The sequence below is a fragment of the Scyliorhinus torazame genome, chromosome 13, assembly GCF_047496885.1.
Source record: "Scyliorhinus torazame isolate Kashiwa2021f chromosome 13, sScyTor2.1, whole genome shotgun sequence".
NCBI lineage: Eukaryota > Metazoa > Chordata > Chondrichthyes > Carcharhiniformes > Scyliorhinidae > Scyliorhinus > Scyliorhinus torazame.
This window is the reverse complement of record NC_092719.1, coordinates 151,069,935-151,088,678: the sequence shown is the minus strand read 5'-3', so window position 1 is coordinate 151,088,678 and position 18,744 is coordinate 151,069,935. Positions and strand designations below refer to the sequence as shown.

General features: G+C 43.3%; 1 protein-coding gene across 2 annotated transcripts in view; it reads right to left on the bottom strand.

The window, feature by feature from the left end:
- tmf1 (TATA element modulatory factor 1) overlaps positions 1–18,744 on the bottom strand; it is a 75,998-nt gene that overhangs the window by 4,703 nt on the left and 52,551 nt on the right. For both annotated transcript variants that reach the window (XM_072472288.1, XM_072472289.1), the window contains exons 12-16: positions 9,294–9,363; positions 9,124–9,216; positions 8,813–8,932; positions 3,678–3,830; positions 982–1,107 (exon numbers count right to left, since the gene is read on the bottom strand). In XM_072472288.1, coding sequence (XP_072328389.1) covers positions 982–1,107; positions 3,678–3,830; positions 8,813–8,932; positions 9,124–9,216; positions 9,294–9,363 — 562 coding nt within the window. The remainder of the gene's footprint in view (positions 1–981; positions 1,108–3,677; positions 3,831–8,812; positions 8,933–9,123; positions 9,217–9,293; positions 9,364–18,744) is intronic.

The following is an 18,744-nucleotide window of genomic DNA, read 5'->3' as shown; positions in this document are numbered from 1 at the left end:
CAGACTGGCAAAGTCATTTGGTAGAATGTCTCATCACCAGAGTTTTCAAATAAGTAGCAAGACCTAGCTTAGCTGGTGGCGAGAAAGGCATTCCCCGTCAGATCCTTCCTACATGCCCGAAGTATCACTCCATTCTGCACGTTGCCTTAAGGTGACAGTGGTGGGAAGAGACCAGCTCCGTGACCCAGGACACGGTGCTCTATAGGTTGTTCCCTGGGAAGCAAACTGAGGTAAACATCAACTGTTGCTGGAGGATCATCAACTCGGTGAAAGACACTCTTGGTCTGTCCGAAACTTGTTCGTTTTCCAGTGCCCAACCAAGTGTTGCAGACTGGCACATTCCAAAGCCCAGGGTTACATGCTGGTGGATGAACTAAAGCTTGGGGCAGCCACAGCCAAAGTGAAATGGGGGACGGTCGCTATCGAAGACCTTTTGGATAGAGTGAACTGAAGGGAGGGAAATTTTATAGAATCCCCTCAGGATGAATGACTCACATTGAATGTACACAGTGAATATTACATGTATCAGAATTGTATAGAAGAACTTCATAGTGCAACTTGATATATGTAGACAACTTAAATACCTTTGCACCGTTTGTAATGACCATTTTGAAATGTCTGAAATGTTTTGTTTTTTTTAAATTTAGAGTACCCAATTATTTTTTTCCAATTAAGGGGCAATTTAGCGTGGCCAATCCACCTGCACATTTTTGAGTTGTGGGGGCGAAACCCACACAAATATGGGGAGAATGTGCAAACTCCTAAATGTTTCTTTGACTGTACTGAAGCACTGCAGAGTGCAACATGATTTATGTAGAGAGCCTGAATGTTGCTGCACTTTGGGTGATGTCCATTTTGAAATGTTTGTAATGTTCTTTCAGATATTTTAGGAATAAAGAACATTTTTGCAAAAAAAACATATAGGAACTGCAAGTTAACATTTAAAAGAAAAAAGACTGCAAATAAATGAATAGTACGTACCTTAAGCTGTACACGTAACTTGGGAATTTCATTCAGCTTTTCGAGTAATTCATCATTCTGTGTAGTTAACTTGACGAGTTCTTCAGCCATGATAGTTCGAGTCTTTTCAAGATTAGCAATTTCAAGCTGCAAAAGAGGATTAAAGAAATTTGATTTTGTTTATTTGTAATATTCTTCCTTGGGATGATGAAAATCAGAAGAGATTCATTTAATTATAAAATCTGGTTTGCAATTAATTAGAAAGGATTAAAGAGTGTGTTTCTTGCTTATCCTCCAACAAATCAGTCTTTAAAACCAATTGAAAATGCAGAGTCCATTCAAGAGTAATTTTGGAACAAAAATACACAGGAACCAATTGGACTTAAAAAGCTGTAACCTACAAAACCAAGATAAACTTTTGGGGAAAATGGTCAAAGCCCTTTTTCATTATTGCGCTAAAACTCAAGAAAAGAAGAAAAAGACAAAAAATGTAGTCAAACTAAATAACAACTCACAAGCTTGTGCACAGATTAGAGACACAAGGGCACGATTTTGTGGCCACGTTGCACTTAAATGAGAGCTCAATACCCTTGCGATACCCAGGGAGGAGTTTGAAGGGTGGGGGAGGGGGTGCATGGCAGGTGAGAAGGGACCTCCAGGTAGTTGGGGAGGTGTGACGGGTGGGGGTCCTGGAAGGGGGGGGGGGGGGGGGGGGGGGGGGGGGGGAGGGAAGAGTGTGGGGTAGTGCCCATGTGTGTGGGGATGACATTGTCCAAGGTGGGACCCACAAGCTCACTTAGAGATCAGGGCACCCTTTAAAAATGACGGCCTGATCTCGGAGTTCAACTCCCCAGTGATGGAAAAAATTCTAAGCGTGAGCTAAATGCTGAGAAACTCCCCAGGGCCCATAAAAGTGACTCAGTGTTGTTTGATAGCGGTGGGGAACTTGCTGGCCGTGTTAATAATAATAATAATCGCTTATTGTCACAAGTAGACGTCAATGAAGTTACTGTGAAAAGCCCCTAGTCGCCACATTCCGACGCCTGTTTGGGGTGGTTGGTACGGGAATTGAACCAGCACTGCTGCATTACAAGCCAGCTATTTAGCCCAGTGTGGTAAACCAGCCCCTGGTTAACGGGAAACTCCCTGAAAAACCAGCCACAAATGAACTTAGAAATGTTTCCATTAAATTCCGCCCTATGTGTATGGGCTCAACATGGGATTTTCACTTAATTTCCAAATACTTAGTTCAAGAACTTGCTCTCATTTTTGCAGCTTCAGCCACATACTTTCCACTTGGAAGATGTGGTAACATAAATTCTTGAATAATAACAGAAAATGTTTGAAATACTAACAGCAATGGCAGCGTCTGTAGAGAGAAACAGAATTAACGGGCGTGATTGAAACAGCCACGCTGCGCCCAAAAAGCAGATCGCTGGGGTGCAGCATGCCCGATAGAAGCCAGGAGACCCCGCTCTCGGGATCTATCCAGCTCACAACGCCTCGCAAAATCAAATGCAATCTCGAGATGTTGAGATGTAAATCCCACCCATTGTGGGTGGGATCATCTTTTAGCAAATCTGCCTATTAGAGTGAGACAGCTAGTCTCACTTTAATGTGCAGATTCCGGAGTTATTCGAGGCATGGGATCAATCTCCTTCGCCTCGGAGACTTCGGTCAAGCGTCTTTCAGTGCTGGTCTCCACAAATGGGGACCAGACAGAACGGCACTTATGAGGGTCTCCCAGGTGCATGCCCTTTGAGCAAGGTGGTACCCTGACCCTGCTGGAGCATTCTGGCACTGCTAGCTTGGCACCTGGGTGCCAGCCAGGTATTGCCAAGATGCCCAGTTGGCACTGTCAGCTGGTAGGGGCACTGCCAATGTTGTTGTGCCTTACTGCACTGAGGAGCTCCTCTTGACATAAATGTCTGAATGACTTTTTTAATAAATTTAGAGTACCCAATTAATTTTTTACAATTAAGGGGCAATTTAGCATGTTCAATCCACCTACCTTGCACATCTTTGGGTTGTGGGGACGAAACCCACACAAACACGGGGAGAATGTGCAAACTCCACACGGACAGTGACCCAGAGCCGGGATCGAACCAGGGACCTCGGCGCCGTGAGACTGCAGTGCTTCCACTGCGCCACCGTGCTGCCCTATGTCTGAATGACTTATGAGTCACCCAGACTCAAAGCGTTAGCTTCATTCTCTCTCCACAGATGCTGTCAGACTGCTGAAATTGTCCAGCATTTTCTGTTTTTGTTGTTAGACTCAAAGACAAAATGTTTGCCCTGGAGATTTTTAAAAAGCAGGATTGAGCAAGGTGCAGCTGAGTGTCGCTGATGGGAACTACACATTTATTTTGATATTCTCCCCCCTCCCCCAAAAAATATACTTCATTCATTCAATTTGTAAAAATATACTACAAAACATTACTACTTGAAAATTACAAAAACTGCCATAAAAATTGACTTGTCTCCATACAGTATGTTCCACTCCTAGGTGCCTCTGTACAATTTTAATTTTCTTGATGTTTATAATATTCATTCCATGTCAGGCATACACTCCAAGGGCAAAAACATTTCAACATTGCAGTGAAAGTCAGCATAATTGTTACTACAGAGCTCAGTCAAAATGTTGCAAATTTGTAGGCAATGGTATACTAACCACTTTATAGATGTCTTCATGCATTAGCCACTTCACTGTCACCCACCTGCAACTGTACAATTTCTCCTTCTCTTTGCTTCAGCTGAGACTGCAAATTTTCAAAGAAGCTTGATCCTGCTCCCATTCTAAGGGCTTCATACAAGTTGTTACCACTAGCTGATGTTGTCATTGTTGCAAACGAATGTTCAAATGAATCATCCTGTAAAATGTACCTTACAAGTCAATATTCAAACATTTAACGTTCAATTATTTGTAATGTATCGTTACTCAATTAGCTTTTTATCAGACACTGTATTCTTTGCCAGTTCAGAATCAAAACAATTTATTTTCGCTTAGTTTTATTTCATTGTTGTTCAAACAATGGATTTTTGAACAGTCTCTCTTTTGGACATTTTTCACACAGTGAATGTTTAGTCTACACATACATAAAGGGATCTTACATATTCAAGAAACACGTTGCATCCTTTTTTCCTGCAGAGCTATGCCACCCTTAATATTTCTATCTTTCCTTTTCTTCCTCTTTTCTCAGCTAAAATAAAATTTCAGCTCAATGTTTCTTTGCTCTTTCTTTTGCAATATATTCCTTTCTTTTCTTCATTTTAACATACTTAATTCCACTTTTGTCACTCTTCCATCTTTAGGTTTCTTTCCTCCTCCATTTTTCCTCATTCATGTTTCATTTGATTGAGTCCCTTCTGCCATTCATTAGTCTGGTTTTCTCTCTATTTTCGTCCTGTTCCACACTTGTTTTCAGGAATTGTTTGATTTTTAATGTACCAAAAAAAAAGTCCAACAGCCAGAAAAAGTTTATAACTTTTAACGAGAGAATTGTAGTTAACAGTAAGAATCTACAAGTGTTAGTATAACGTAAAGGAAGAAAAATATCATCCCAACACAGTACAGCACTGGAAAATATAGTGACAATGATACCAGGATTAAAGTTTCATTTGTCACCCAGCTGTTACAATTGGTGGCAGGAAGCTGCCACTGGATATCCAAGGATATGGACCCCAACATACATTAAGTGCTGTGAGAAAGGAATCCTGGTTGGGGGGAAGGGGGGGTGGGGGGTAGCAGGAAATGCCTGGAGTAGAAAAGGGCCAGAAGGAGCAGAAGTTAAAACAAATGTACAATTTATTCTTCTATCGGAGGCTGTTGATTTTATATGGTGATGAAGTCTCAGGTTAAAATGGCAAATCAGGCCCTTGTAATGCAACTGAAACCTGGGCCAGAATTCTCCAGCCTTTGCGATTTACTTTTCCCACCAGCAGTGCACCCTGCCCATGGGTTTCCCGGTAGTGTTGGGTGGCTTCAATGGGAAATCCCATTGACAAGAGGCCAACGAAAGACATGCTGCTGAGTTACATGCGACTGGGGAGCTGGACAATCCTGGCCCTGATCTGCTTATTTAAAGAGAGCGCTTCAGTCTTGTAAATATCTTTTCCGCCTGCAGTTTAAAAATGCTGTCAGCTTGATCAGATTGCAAAAAAGTGAGCAAATCCTGGCTCCATTTTAACTGCACACTTCCTTAGTTTCTGCTAGAACTTTTTTCAAAGATATACTTTATTCATAAAATTTAAAAAAGTTAATTACAAAACATTTCAACTTGAATATTACAGAAAGTGCAATAAAATTGAGCTGCCTCAATACTCTTGATATTTACAATGTACATTTCATGTCAGACATACAGCTACAGAGCCAAGCATTTCAAATTGGTTACAGGAAGTGAAATAGAATTGGGTTTTTCTCCACAATGCATTTTGCATTCTTGAGGTGCCTCAATACTCTTGACATTGGTGTCCTGCTGGATTGGTAGTTAAAATCAAATCTACTGCGGGGATTTTCTGCACCCATTATAGTTAGGCGGGATTGGCGACAGGAGTGGAAAATCCTACTAGAGGCCCAAATCACGTTTCACGCCGATGTAAAGGCATGACAAGATTGATATTTCTATCACTTAGAATTAGAATACCTATGTGCCAGTGATTAGAATGTGTGTTTAATAAATCATTGTGCTACTGCACCAAAATCAGTGCATGCATATTATTGTGGCATCACAACAATATCTGTTTCTATCAATGTTGCAATAGTAATTTCAAACAAATGGCAAAATCAATACCACTGTGTTTTCTCCACTGTGCTAGGATTCTACCAGCAATTGTCAAACTGATTTCATATACGGTTAGATTCTGGGAACTAGTTACCAACATTTCTGCTGCTAAATCTGTTTACTCAAGATCACCAGGTGACTCTTTCTCTCAGTTTTACCTTTGACGTCTGCCAACAGGCTATGGAAAATTGATTTAAATGCAAAACGTTTAGTTGCAGATTTTAAATATTAAATTTAAATATAAAAAACTGCACCAATCTTGCAGTTAAATTAAAATCAGTAAATCAGTTATCCTATGCAGCCTTTTAAACACAAATTATTCAAAACAGTTAAAACTATTATTTCACTTATGCAAATTCATGCAGATTAGTATTAACATAGATGAAGCAAAAATAAGTCAACTGTCCCAATTTGATGTACAGCAGCTTCACAGTATCCAAAGGTGTGAAACAAATAATGAGCTGAATTGTTGATGAAGAATTACAAGCATTGATGCCTACGGTCAACATTTTAATGTTGGATATTACTGAATCTCCCAGTAGTTTGTGTGTGCACATTTATGCTGCCTCACTACACAGTTACAGATCATGTTTTCTTCATTTAATGTTTTATCATTATCGGAGAGGCCAATGCGACACCACCTGCAAATGTAACAAGCATTGCAGTTAAATATGGATATTTCTGCAACGGATTGGAGGTGAGGAGTTTTCAATGTATTCTGAAATTGAATGCAATAACATGATTCAATGATTTAAGGCATTAAATTATTGACTGTAGGCATGGATGCTTGTAGTTCTTTTTCATCAACAAATCAGCCCATTATTTTTTTCAGGTTACAGCTGTATTGATCCACCTATGTCATATGTTCAAATCCAGCCCACTCGCTTGTCAATTTGCCTAGTATGGCATCAAAGTTCTGACTGTAGGCACTATTCCTGGGAATCTCTCAGGTTAATTCTTCCACTGAGCACACCTCTAACATTGCTTGACAAACTGTCAAAGCTACGGAAATGGGCCTAAAGTTCCATGCCATCTGAAATTGCTCCGTAAAATGTTTAATATTGATAATGCACACCCTGCTGATATCACAGGCGGAAGTTTCCTTCTTTATCCCTTTTGAGCATTTCCTGGCCCTGTCAGAAGTAAAGTTCAGAGGAAAAGGAAATCCCTTGTCTACCACAAAGAGATATTTTCCCTCAGTTGAAGGAAGTAATCCAAACACAATCAATTACTTTAAGAATGGCTCAGGACAGCCACAAGAATATTGAGGTACTGCCACCCTAACGCCGATGAGAGGGCTGGAAGGGAGGCACATAGTGTTCCAGACTGCACTTTCAGCACCCGCTGTGGGTTTGATATCCCCATCCCCACCCCCACCCCCAAATGAATGCGATTTCCTGCCCCCCTCGGCACCTCAACTGGGATGAGATAGTTTTGGGGCCTTCCAAGCTTCCCCATACATTAAAGGGCTTGTCTACATGTCCCAGTCTCGACTGATTGGATATTTTGGCAGCTTCCTCCCTCACCCACCAAACCTCCTGGAAGAATTTGTTGGTGCTGAGGTATATATAGGAACATAGGAACACGCTGCATTGAGGACCCGGGTTCAATCCCGGCCCCGGATCACTGACTGTGTGGAGTTTGCACATTCTCCCATGTTTACAAGCTTCTCACCCACACAACCCAAAGATGTGCAGTCTAGGTGGATTGGTCATGCTGAATTACCACTTAATTGGAAACATTTTTTAAAAAAAATAATCTTTATTGTTACAAGTAGGCTTACAGTGCAATGAAGTTACTGTGCAAAGCCTCTAGTCGCCACATTCCAACGCCTGTTCGGGTATACGGAGGGAGAATTCAGTATGCCCGATTCAACTAACAGCAGGTCTTTCGGGACTAGTGAGAGAAAACCGGAGCACCCGGAGGAAACCCACACAGACACGGGAAGAACGTGCAGACTCCGCACAGACAGTGACCCAGCCGGGAATCGAACCTGGGACCCTGGCTCTGTGAAGCAACAGTGCTAACTACTGTGCTACCGTGCTGCCCACAATAGTTGGGTACTCTAAATTTATTTTTTAAACTTTTTAAAAAGGAGGAAAAAAGGAATATAGGAACAACAGTAGGCTAGTCAGCACCTTACGCCTGTTTTTAAAAAAAATTTAGAGTACCCAATTCATTTTTTTCCAACTAAGGGCCAATTTAGCGTGGCCAATCTACCTACCCTGCACATGTTTTGGGTTGTGGGGGCTAAACCCACGCAAACGCGGGGAGAATGTGCAAACTCCACACGGACAGTGACCCAGAGCCGGGATCGAACCTGGGACCTCGCCGCCGTGAGACAGCTGTGCTAACCACTGCGCTACCGTGCTGCCCTATCTCAAGCCTGTTCTGTCATTCAATGAGACCATGCTCTGTAGCTTAACCCCATTTCCCTATCTTGGTCCATGTCCCAGAATATCCCAGGTTGGAAAACATTTTCAAGTTCAAATTTCCATGTCCCAGAATATCCCTGGTTGGAACACATTTTCACGTTCAAATTTAAAATTATTAAACTAGAATTTACTGTTTTTTCTCTAGGATTTCAACCACACTTCCACCACCCTATACGTGAAATACTCTCTAACGTCTCTCTTGAGTGACCTGGCTCTGAGTTTAAGGTTATGTTCCCTTGTCTGAGACACCCCCATCAAAAGAAAATACTTTTCTTGCAATTCTATAACCTCAATAAACTCACCCCTTAACCTCCTATATTTGCACGGTGGCACAATGGATAGCACTGCTGCTTCACAGCACCAGGGACCTGGGTTCAATTGGGTGACTGTCTGCGTCAAGTTTGCATAATCGCCCAGTGTCTGCATGGGTTTCTTCTGGGTGCTCCGGTTTCCTCCCACAGTTCAAAGATGTGCAGGTTAGGTGCATTGGCCACGCTAAATGCAATCTCTTAACCAGGTTAAATATGGACCCACAATTCCAGGTAGCTTCTCTTCATTGCTCCCTGTCCACATCCTGTTTGTTTATCACTATCCTTCATCCCTCAAAAACATTGCTGTAGAATTGGGTATACCCACCTGTGAGTTGATGGAGGCCTGCAAGGATGCCATCTCAGCACCGCTGACAGAACTAGATCGAGAGAGTGTTGGAGTACTTGACACCGGCTCCAGCACCTGATTAGTAAACAACTTCCGTTCCTTCGGAAGAAACACAGAACTAGTGAGACTGCAACAAAATACACATGAAACTTGAAAAACAATGGAAGTCAGATATGGTCCTAGCAATTTATGTCAATAATTGCTATTCCAAGTAAAGACACAGCATCCAATCATCAATTAGGTATACCAAATGTTTTTCTGATCATGATTTAAAAGGTTCAATGTAATACCTTCTCTTTTAATGCATCTTGTGCAAGAATTGCTTTTTTCCTTTCCTGCTCAACTTTCAACTTCTCCATTTCTAACTGATTAGTCAAGGCAATCTAAAATGAGAAAAAATATCATGAAAAATACTGAGAGACTCTGATCCAGCTGAATAATCAAATCAATTTTTTTTTACCTTTCCTTTCTTTGCTTCTTCAAGGGCCTTAATGTATTCAGTCTTCAGATTGTCGAACTCCACATGATGCCTGAAATTAAAACATATTTTCGAGAAATGCTAATTATTTTACTGTTTACGTGACTAGTAAGTGAAAGCACGATTTATCTTCTTTAATCTAGACTTTACAAATGTACAAGATTTTTAATTTTCTGACTTGGAATCCTATCTACCTGTATCTTTCTGTCATACAAAACATCTTGCACTTACTTCAGTTTGTCACATTTTTATGTCAACTTTGTACCATTATTAATTGCTACCACTACATTTATAACAGACTTTGCCTGTGTAAATTATTCACCCTGCAATTACACAACCCGAATATCAGGTAGCTTTTCTCCACAAATCACTCAAAATATTTTCGAAAGAGGACTTCCGGTGACGGTGGGCGGGAGGCAGCCGCACACTGGAGGGCTCCTGCTCGGGAATAGAATTTCTGGGGTTTTAACGCCCGGTCCCAATGACAACGGAGGCTGAGAAAGTTGTAAGAAGGTACGGTGAGGAGAAATGTCCAAGTTTGGGAAAAAAACGGCCGCGGAAAAGGGGGTTAATGAAAGGCCACTGGTGAGTGGAAAAGTCAGCGCGGGAACTGTAAGGAAAGCGGAGGCTGGGGCACCAGGGGATGCCGCATTGCTCACTGCAGAAGAAATGACCACGGTGATGGCCATGGAACTTGATAAACAGTTCACAAAGCACATGGAAACGATGAAGAAGGAGATGGGGGCGGTACTGAAAGTGCTGGTGGAGAAGGCGATTGTCCCGGTGAGGGCGGCGGTATCAAGCGCAGCGGGAGCAAGGTGAGACAAGGTGAAGTTGAAGAGGCATTATCGCAGCACAGTGATCAACTCACCTCGATGGGGAAGGAGCTGCGGAAGGTGATAGAGGGTCTGCGAGCCAAAATGGAAGATCTGGAAAACAGATCCAGGCGGCAGAATCTGAAGATCGTGGGTCTGCCCGAAGGGGTGGAAGGCCCGAGGCCGACGGAGTATTTTCCCACAATGTTGGCGAAGCTATTGGTGGAGGGGGACAATCCCTCTCGCTATGAACTGGATCGGGCTCATCGGTCGTGGAGACCTATACCAAAGGCGAGTGAGCCGCCAAGAGTAGTAACTGTTGTTTCCGTAGGTACAGCGTGAAGGAGAAGGTCCTGTGCTGGGCAAAGCAGAAGCGGGTGGTGTAGTGGGCTGGAGCTGGTATACACATATACCAGGACTTCACAGTGGAGCTGGCGAGGAGACGGGCAGCCTTCAGCTGGGTGAAGAAGGCACTGTACATCAGCAAGGTGCAGTGCGGCATAGTGCATCCAGCTAAGTTGAGGATGACCTACAAATCCAAGGACTTTTATTTTGGGACGGCCGAAGTGGCAGAGGAGTTTGCGAAGGCAGAAGGACTGTGGCAGAATTGAGAAATGGGACTGAGAACGGGTCTTGTACCAAAGTAGCCTCATGTAATTTTATTTCTTCACTGTGTGCTGGTGTATGTACTAAATGAGTCGACGCTGTATATTTGGACAAGGGAAGAGTTGGGACTTTCATTTGCAATAATGGTTCTTTGGGGCATGGGTGTGTATCTGGGGCTGTGTGCTAAAGGGGATGTCTTGGTTTTCCTGGGACCGGGCAAGGAGGAAGGCGACCCGGGCGGGGGCCTCCACGCTGGCCGGTTTAAGCCGGCCAGTGAAGGGGAGTGAGGTTGGGGGGGGGGGGGGGGGGGGGGGCAGGGGGGGAGTCTGCAGCCATTGGCGCCTAGTAGAACAGGTTTCAGTGAGTCTAGCCAGGGTGAAAAGTTGTGGGAAGGAACCGAGGCTGGGGGGAGGAGTTTACAAGAGGAAGTGGAGGGGAGGAGTCTGGGAGGGGGATGGGGAGGGTTTACAATTCATTGGTGTCATTCAGGGTACTCCTTCGGGGATTGGATGGCATTGAATATTAGGGGGAGGGTTGGGGGAGGTGGACTATATATGCCAATGGTGACCACAGGCGATTCCAGATTCCTTTTTCTTTTTTCTTCATTGGGAGGTTTTGTTTTATTTGATGCTTATATTGTCAGGCAGGTCGTTGTTTGGGGGGTGATGGGAGGATGGGATCGTAGTTGTTAATAAGGGGATTGACATTGTATTCATTACCGTTTACTGATTGTTGGTGGGGTGTACATTTTGAAGAAAATGTGAAAATGGAGAATAAAAATATATATTTTTTAAAATATTTTCGAAAATAATTTTGAACCATTTCCAAAATAACATTAAAAACATTTTTTTTTTTAAAGTGCTTATTCCACAAAAACAAAATTGAATAAATCTCCCAGATTTCATATGTGTCTCTTAATGCCTTAATTGTGTTTGAATTTTAAGTATCAGCATCTTCAAAATGTATTAGTTATGCCCAGACATAGACTGAATCTGGATTGTCCAATCTGACCACACAGAGATGGAATTTATGCTCCCCTTGGGAGTTAACCAGGAGGCAGGTTTGGGGTGGCAGCATATAACGGGGGCAGGAAGGTTTGGTGTCCAAAGCTCATCATCTTCCCAAATCATTCCAATTGGTTCTGGGGCAGAAAGGTTTGAGAAAGACTTTCCCACCTGGACGCCTCTTGAGGTTGTTAAGTAACCTCATCATCCTGCCACCGCTGGGGAAAAGGGTCCACATCATGTGGGCAAGTCTCCAGGTAAAGCCTAGCGGGCATGCCTGTAGCCTGTTGGGATTTGTCATTCCTTCATGGGACATACTAGCGGCAAGAGAGGGATCCAGAAGTCATGCCCCTGCCCTTGACACTGAATTCCCTCTCTTTCCTTGCTGGGACCTTCCTGACTGGCCCCAGTGATTCTGCCCCACTTCGGCCGGTGTTTCAGGACACCAGTGACAATTCTCATCCATATGCCTCCTGCAGTACTGCCTATGGCCACTGCTCCTGGTGGCACTGCTGCTTGGCCAGCAGCTCTGGGAAGGAGAAAACCACCCTGCGGGAGAAATTTCCCCCACATGAGCTGGGAACCCCAATGATAGTCAGCAGACTATCTGACCGAGATTAAATTTTAAAGGAGCTCCCAGATATAGCCATGGTATGGTTGCCACCAGCTCTCCAGCCGGTGAAAGGGCCCACTGCTGCAACCATTAAATTCTGCTCCGAGTACCTAATTTTATGAGATGCCAAACCAGCAATACTTTTTGTTAAAAAAACATTTTATTGAGGCATTTATAATTTTGACATTTCAACATATTAACATTCTAAATAACAGAGCAGTTCAACACACGCAAAAAACCCACACTAACACACCCAACTTCCCCCCCGCCATAACTCCTAGCTACCCATACTTTAGATGCCATGCCTCCCTTTCCCCTCCCCCTTCTGCTGACAGTCAGTTTTCCTTAAAGAAGTCGATGAACGGCTGCCATCTCAGAGCGAACCCCTGTATTGAACCCCTTAAGGCAAACTTAATCTTTTCTAGCCTGAGAAACCCTGCCATGTCACTGACCCACATCCCCGAATTTGGAGGCTCCGAGTCCCTCCATCCCAGCAAAATCCATCTCCGGGCCACCAGGGAGGCAAAGGCCAAAACGTCGGCCTTTCTCCCCCACTGGGCTCCCGGATCTTCCGACACTCCAAATATTGCCACCTCTGGACTCGGAGTCACCCTCCCTTCCAGGACCTCTGACATGACATCTGAGAATCCCTGCCAAAATCCCCTCGGCTTCGGACACGCCCGAAACATATGTACATGATTCGCCGGACTTCCCCCGCACCTGTCCTCCACCTCCTCAAAAAACGTATTCATCCGGGCCACAGTCATATGAGCCCTGTGGACCACCTTAAACTGGATCAGGCTGAGCCTGGCACATGATGAGGATGCATTGACTCTTTTCAGGGCCATCTCCCATAGTCCAACTTCCAACACCCCTCCCACTCGTCCTCCCACTTCCTTTTCATCTCCCCGATTGGGACCCATTCCCACTCCATCAATTCCATATATATTTCCGTGACTTCCCCCTCTTCCCAACCCCTGTTTTAGACATCACCTTATCCTGCAGTCCCCTTAGAGGGAGGCGAGGGAAGCTTGGAACCTGCCAAATCAGCAGTACTGATGGAATATGTTTATTGTATTTCCAGTAATTTATTCCCATTTAAAGAATACATTTCAAAAGCATCATACAGGTAAAAGGGGCTGGATTCTCCGATTCTGGGGCTATGTCCCCACGCTGGCGTGGGAACGGTGGCGTTTACGTCCAAAACAAATGGCGGAAATCGGCCACCGATCCTCTGTTTGGCTGGGGGCTAGCATGCCGGCAGTATAGAGCACCCAGCTCTAGCTGCTGATACGGCCCGGAGAACTGCTGGGTCCATGGCCGCGCATGCGCACGGCGGCGGCTTGCAGTGGTGGCGATGTGCTAAATGACGGCGGCCACTCGCGGACCCGGTCCGCGAAATAGTGCCCCGCCCTCTTTGGCTGGCTCGCACGTCCTGGACCCGACCACCCCCCCCCCGGCTCCCCCACAGTGCCCCCAGCCCCTGATAAAAGTCCCGGAGCCCACGGATTGGCTCTCCCCCAACTGTGGTGGCGCAAGACCGAGTCCGCAGCCGCCACGCCGAGTTCCCGACAGGATAGAACCATGAGAGACCCACGCCATCGGGAACTCAGCCGGTTGGGGGTGGAACATCGGTTGGGGGGGCCTCAGGCAACGTCCTGAGGTAGTCGATACGTCGCGGGGCGTACACGCAGAGTACTCCGCTTTGGAGGGGGTGGAGCATCGCAAAAGCGGCGCCGCCCACAATTTGGTAAGGAACTGTGATTCTCCGGCCGATCGCCGAATGGGAGTTTGGCGTCGGCGACCGGAGAATCCAGCCCAAGATATTTGAGTTGCACCTATTTCAGATAGAAAGATAATGATAGTTGACTGATCTTGTCATAGTTTTTATGTGTATTCTGCAAACTAAAATGTTAGTCTGAGAAAGAGAGAGAGAGAAAGCAGTATAGTGAGAAAGTATTTCTTCAAGTTTATTCATATTAAAACTTTTAAACTTTGAAGACAACCAATATCTTAACTGTGTTTTGTTGAGTTACTGCTAGCCTGGGTGAGAAACTAAGAAATGAGCTGACACAGATTTTCCTCATTTTAATTTGAGTTCTTTTTTAATTTAAAGCCAAGAGAGAAAATGGAAATGTAAAGGACAAGAGAAGGAAGGAATCAAGCTTTTGCACGGGTAATTTAGTCTTTTGCCACTACATTTGGGGATAGTAGCAGTGGATGAAGGAGTATGGGTGAGGTGAGGAACAAGGGGCTAACAGTATTGCAGCACAGTGGTTAGCGCTGCTACCTCACAGTGCCAGGGATCCGGGTTCAATTCCAGCCACGGATGACTGTGTGGAGTTTGCATGCTCACCCAGTTTCCTCCCACAGTCCAAAGGTGTGCCGGTTAAGTGCATTGGCTATGGTAAATTGCCCCTTAGTGTCCAGGGATGTGCAGGTTAGGGTACGGGGACACAGCAGGATTGCTGGGGGAGAGTACCAAGGTAGAGTGCTCTTTCGGAGGGTCGGTGCAGACTTGATGGGCCGAATGGCCTCCTTCTGTCATTGATTTTGTTACTGAGACCCATATTTTATCCACAAACCCCCACCCAAATGTAGCCTGCATCTGTTTCTGCTTCCCCAACACACCAAACTATGCAACTCACCACGTTCCATCTGAAAGGAAAAAATAAACAGAAGCAGGCAGAAAGAGTGGCACAATGACAACAGCGGCAGGTAAGAAAGTAACCAAATTCTCCAACATTACGAGAGATGAATTAGTAACATATTATACAGTTTATGTCTCCATTAACTTCCAATTATCCATAATAATTTTTGTCAACGCTCATAAAATATATTAAAAGAATGTACTTCTAAAAATCTGTCGTACTGTACTTATACCTTCTTCTTGGTGCAAGTGCCTATGTTTTGTATTTCCCAGCTGCTCAGCCTTTACTGCACTGAAGGGCTTCAAATGAAGACCTCATCCAAAAGATGGCACCTCCACTGAGGCAGCACCTTTGTAGTATGCCTAGATTGGGCCATCATCACTTTGGTTTTTATCGTTTCACAGGTAAACTACCAAGGAGCCTTGGGGACCACATGTGGAAGCTTTAATCTATGTTTCTATTAGCTTGCATTCATCTTGTGTTGCAGATCTTGATGTTTTGATGTACCATTATCTACCACTGAGATAGCACTCAAGACAGCGATTCCAACTTTCTATGCCCATATAATTCAAATTAGTGAATAAGAGATATGCATTCAGAGGACTAAATTAGTTGGATGTTAAAGGTTAATTTCCTAGCAATTGGTCTTTATGTAGTAGCAAAGCCAAAGGTTGGACTTCTGTATTACATGCTTAGGTCCTACAGTTAAATAGCCAGGTGTACATCATTCGTCCATCAAAAACATATAACATTACAGCTAAATGTCCAGCAAGTAATCTCTAAAGATTATTGGAAACATTTCTGAGGATCAGCTGCCATGTTTTATATCACACATTTAAAATTATTCCAGAAAAAGATAGTTATCAATTATTGAAGATGTTCTGCTCTTCTTGAGGAAGTATGAATTACCATGGAGACCCAACAGATGGCACCACTGAGGCTTTTTATGCAAAGCTGAATTAAAGTGGCTGGTAATTGTAAACAAGTTTGTTCAATATTATAGAAGTTCAGTTTAGAATTTATTTATTTATGTAACCAATACAAATCATATCTGGACAACATTTTTCTGAAAAGATAAATTGTTTCTAAACAATATTTTTATTTCATATACATCATTTAACAATGCATTTATGAAATAACAATGTTCAGAAGCCTGTTCAATGTTAGTCCTTCTCACCCAAGGTGATGGAGTACCTTATGCCACTCAGCTGAGATCAGCACAAATCAAAACTGAAATCTCTATGGATGTATAATTTACCTACTCATCTGATAAATGCAGTTTTTGGGGAGCAACAAAATAATTTTAATCAAAATCAGTCTTTAAAAACTACTGTATGATAATTTGTAAAATGAATAACATCCATACATCTCTTTATAGAGGAGTGGTCTGGCAATCTCCAGACTAAAATATTTATTCAGTATTAGTAATCCTTATTAATTCCCATATACCCTCTGTGTATTAAAAAAATTAATCAATGTTAACGGTAGAATGTAATTCCAACTTAACTTTTGCCATAGATTCTCAATAATCCTATCCGTAGGTCATATTTTATTTTCCAAAAATGTACTTTATTCATTAAATTTAAAAGACATTTACCTAATAGGTCAAATTTGACATTACATATTGTGCATTACAGTCAATTTCTTTCATCACAGTATGTAGCATTCTAAGTGTAGTGAAGCACCTAAAATACAGATTTATAATTACAACATATATTTTGTGTTAAACAGCCTTGGGGGTAAACATGGGTTCCAGGCTTTCGGTGTACTATGGAGGCAGACTCTTAGACAGTGGCCTAACCGCACTGAATTCAGGACATATTCAACAACGACTCATCTTCATCATAGATGGGATATTTTGGATGTCCAATAAATGTCAAGATTGGCAACACGATGAGTGAAAGCCATGCAGACATGGAGAGAACGTGCAGACTCTGCACAGACAGTGACCCAGCCAGGAATCGAACCTGGGACCCTGGCGCTGTGAAGCCACAGTGCTAACCACTGTGCTACCTTGCTGCCCTAATTACAGATTATATGAAATAAATTGATCTTCCTCTGACTAATATATTTTTAAGAATTATTCGTCAGCATACCACTTTACTCTAAATCTTGCACTTAAGTACATGGCATAGGGACACTAATAAATTTTGATAAATTTCTTCACAATATGAGAATTCTCTCCCACATAGTATTTAAAGAAAACAGATTTTTTTCCCCCAAAAAAAGTCAGTCAATAGTAAACAGTCAAGTACTTAATAACATTGGGGTTATCATAGTCACAATTTAAAACATATAAATTGGGAGTAAACCACTTTGCCGCTCGGATCCGCTGTGCCATTCATGGCTGATCCGATTGTAACCTGAACTCCACATTCCTGCTTACCCATAATAACCATTCACTCCCTTGTTTTAAAAAAATAATAATTTAGAGTATTAACGGTGTCCAGCGCTGCCACAGCCGGGGTGGGAGCCGTTTCCACTGGCAGGCGGGCTTCGGCGGGGGCTGTGGGGACTGGTGGTGGGGGGGGGGTCCAGGGGTGGGTTACAGGGGGGCAGTTTTTGGCTGGCTGGGTCTGCGCGCAGCCGCCGCCATGTTGTACGTTGCGGCCACCACAGACTGCCAGACAGGGGTGCCAATTTAAGATTGAAATGAGGAGGAATTTCTTCTCTGACGGTGATGAGTCTTTGGAGCTCTTTGCCACAGAGAGCTGTGGGGAAGAGTCCTTATGTATATTTAAGGCGGAGTTAGGTAGATTCTTGATCAGTAAGGGAATCAAGTATAACAGGGAAAAGGCAGGAAAATGGAGGTGAAGAATGTTGGAAAGACATGATCATACTGAATGGCAGATTGGGCTCGAGGGGCCAAATGGCCTACTCCTGTCCCTATTTCTTATGGTCCATGTCCAAGTCATTTATATAATTTTATGATCCCAGCTGATATTACTGTAAAAATGTCTCCACGGCCCCAGAGGACCATAAGCCCCTTTTGAGAGCTGACTGGTGGTGATTTAGGGTGACCACACCTCAGGCAAGTGACAAGTTTTATGAACAACCTTAGCCGGTACGGAAATTAAACCCATGCTGTTGCCGTTGCTCCATGTCACGAGCCAGCCGTTCAGCCAGCTGAGCTAAGCGACACCCAACAAGTCAGTTTTCAGGATGGAACCTGGCTTGATAGATTCAAACTTTTATTTTTTCAAAGTGCTCTGCTATATTATCTTTAATAATGGTATCTAACATTTTTCCTCTGGCAGAAGTTGAGCTAAATGGTCTGTGGTTTCCTGTTTTCTGCCGCTCTCCCTTTTTGAATTTTCCATCTGATGGAACAATCCCCAAATGTAGGGAATTTGGAAAATTAAAACCAAAGCACCAACTACCTCACTAGACATTTATTTCAAGACACTAGGATAACTGCATCAGGACCTGGGGATTTGTCAGCCTGAAGCTCCAACAATTTGTTTAACACCACTTTCTGGTGATTGTAATTTACCAAAGTCTCTCACTTCCATTTCCTGATTTCCAGCCATTTCTGGGATGTTACTCGTGTAAGCAAAATACCTGTTCAAACGCAGAACACAGCCTAGTTTTACTTGCATTTGTCTTACTCTTAACATAAAAGCAATAAGTAAAAGATCCATGAATTGGATTGTTATTAAGCTTACTGAAATTTATATACATCATTCTTAAGAATGGAGGGTCAATGAGATCTATCAGTGAATATATATAGGTCATTAAAGTTGG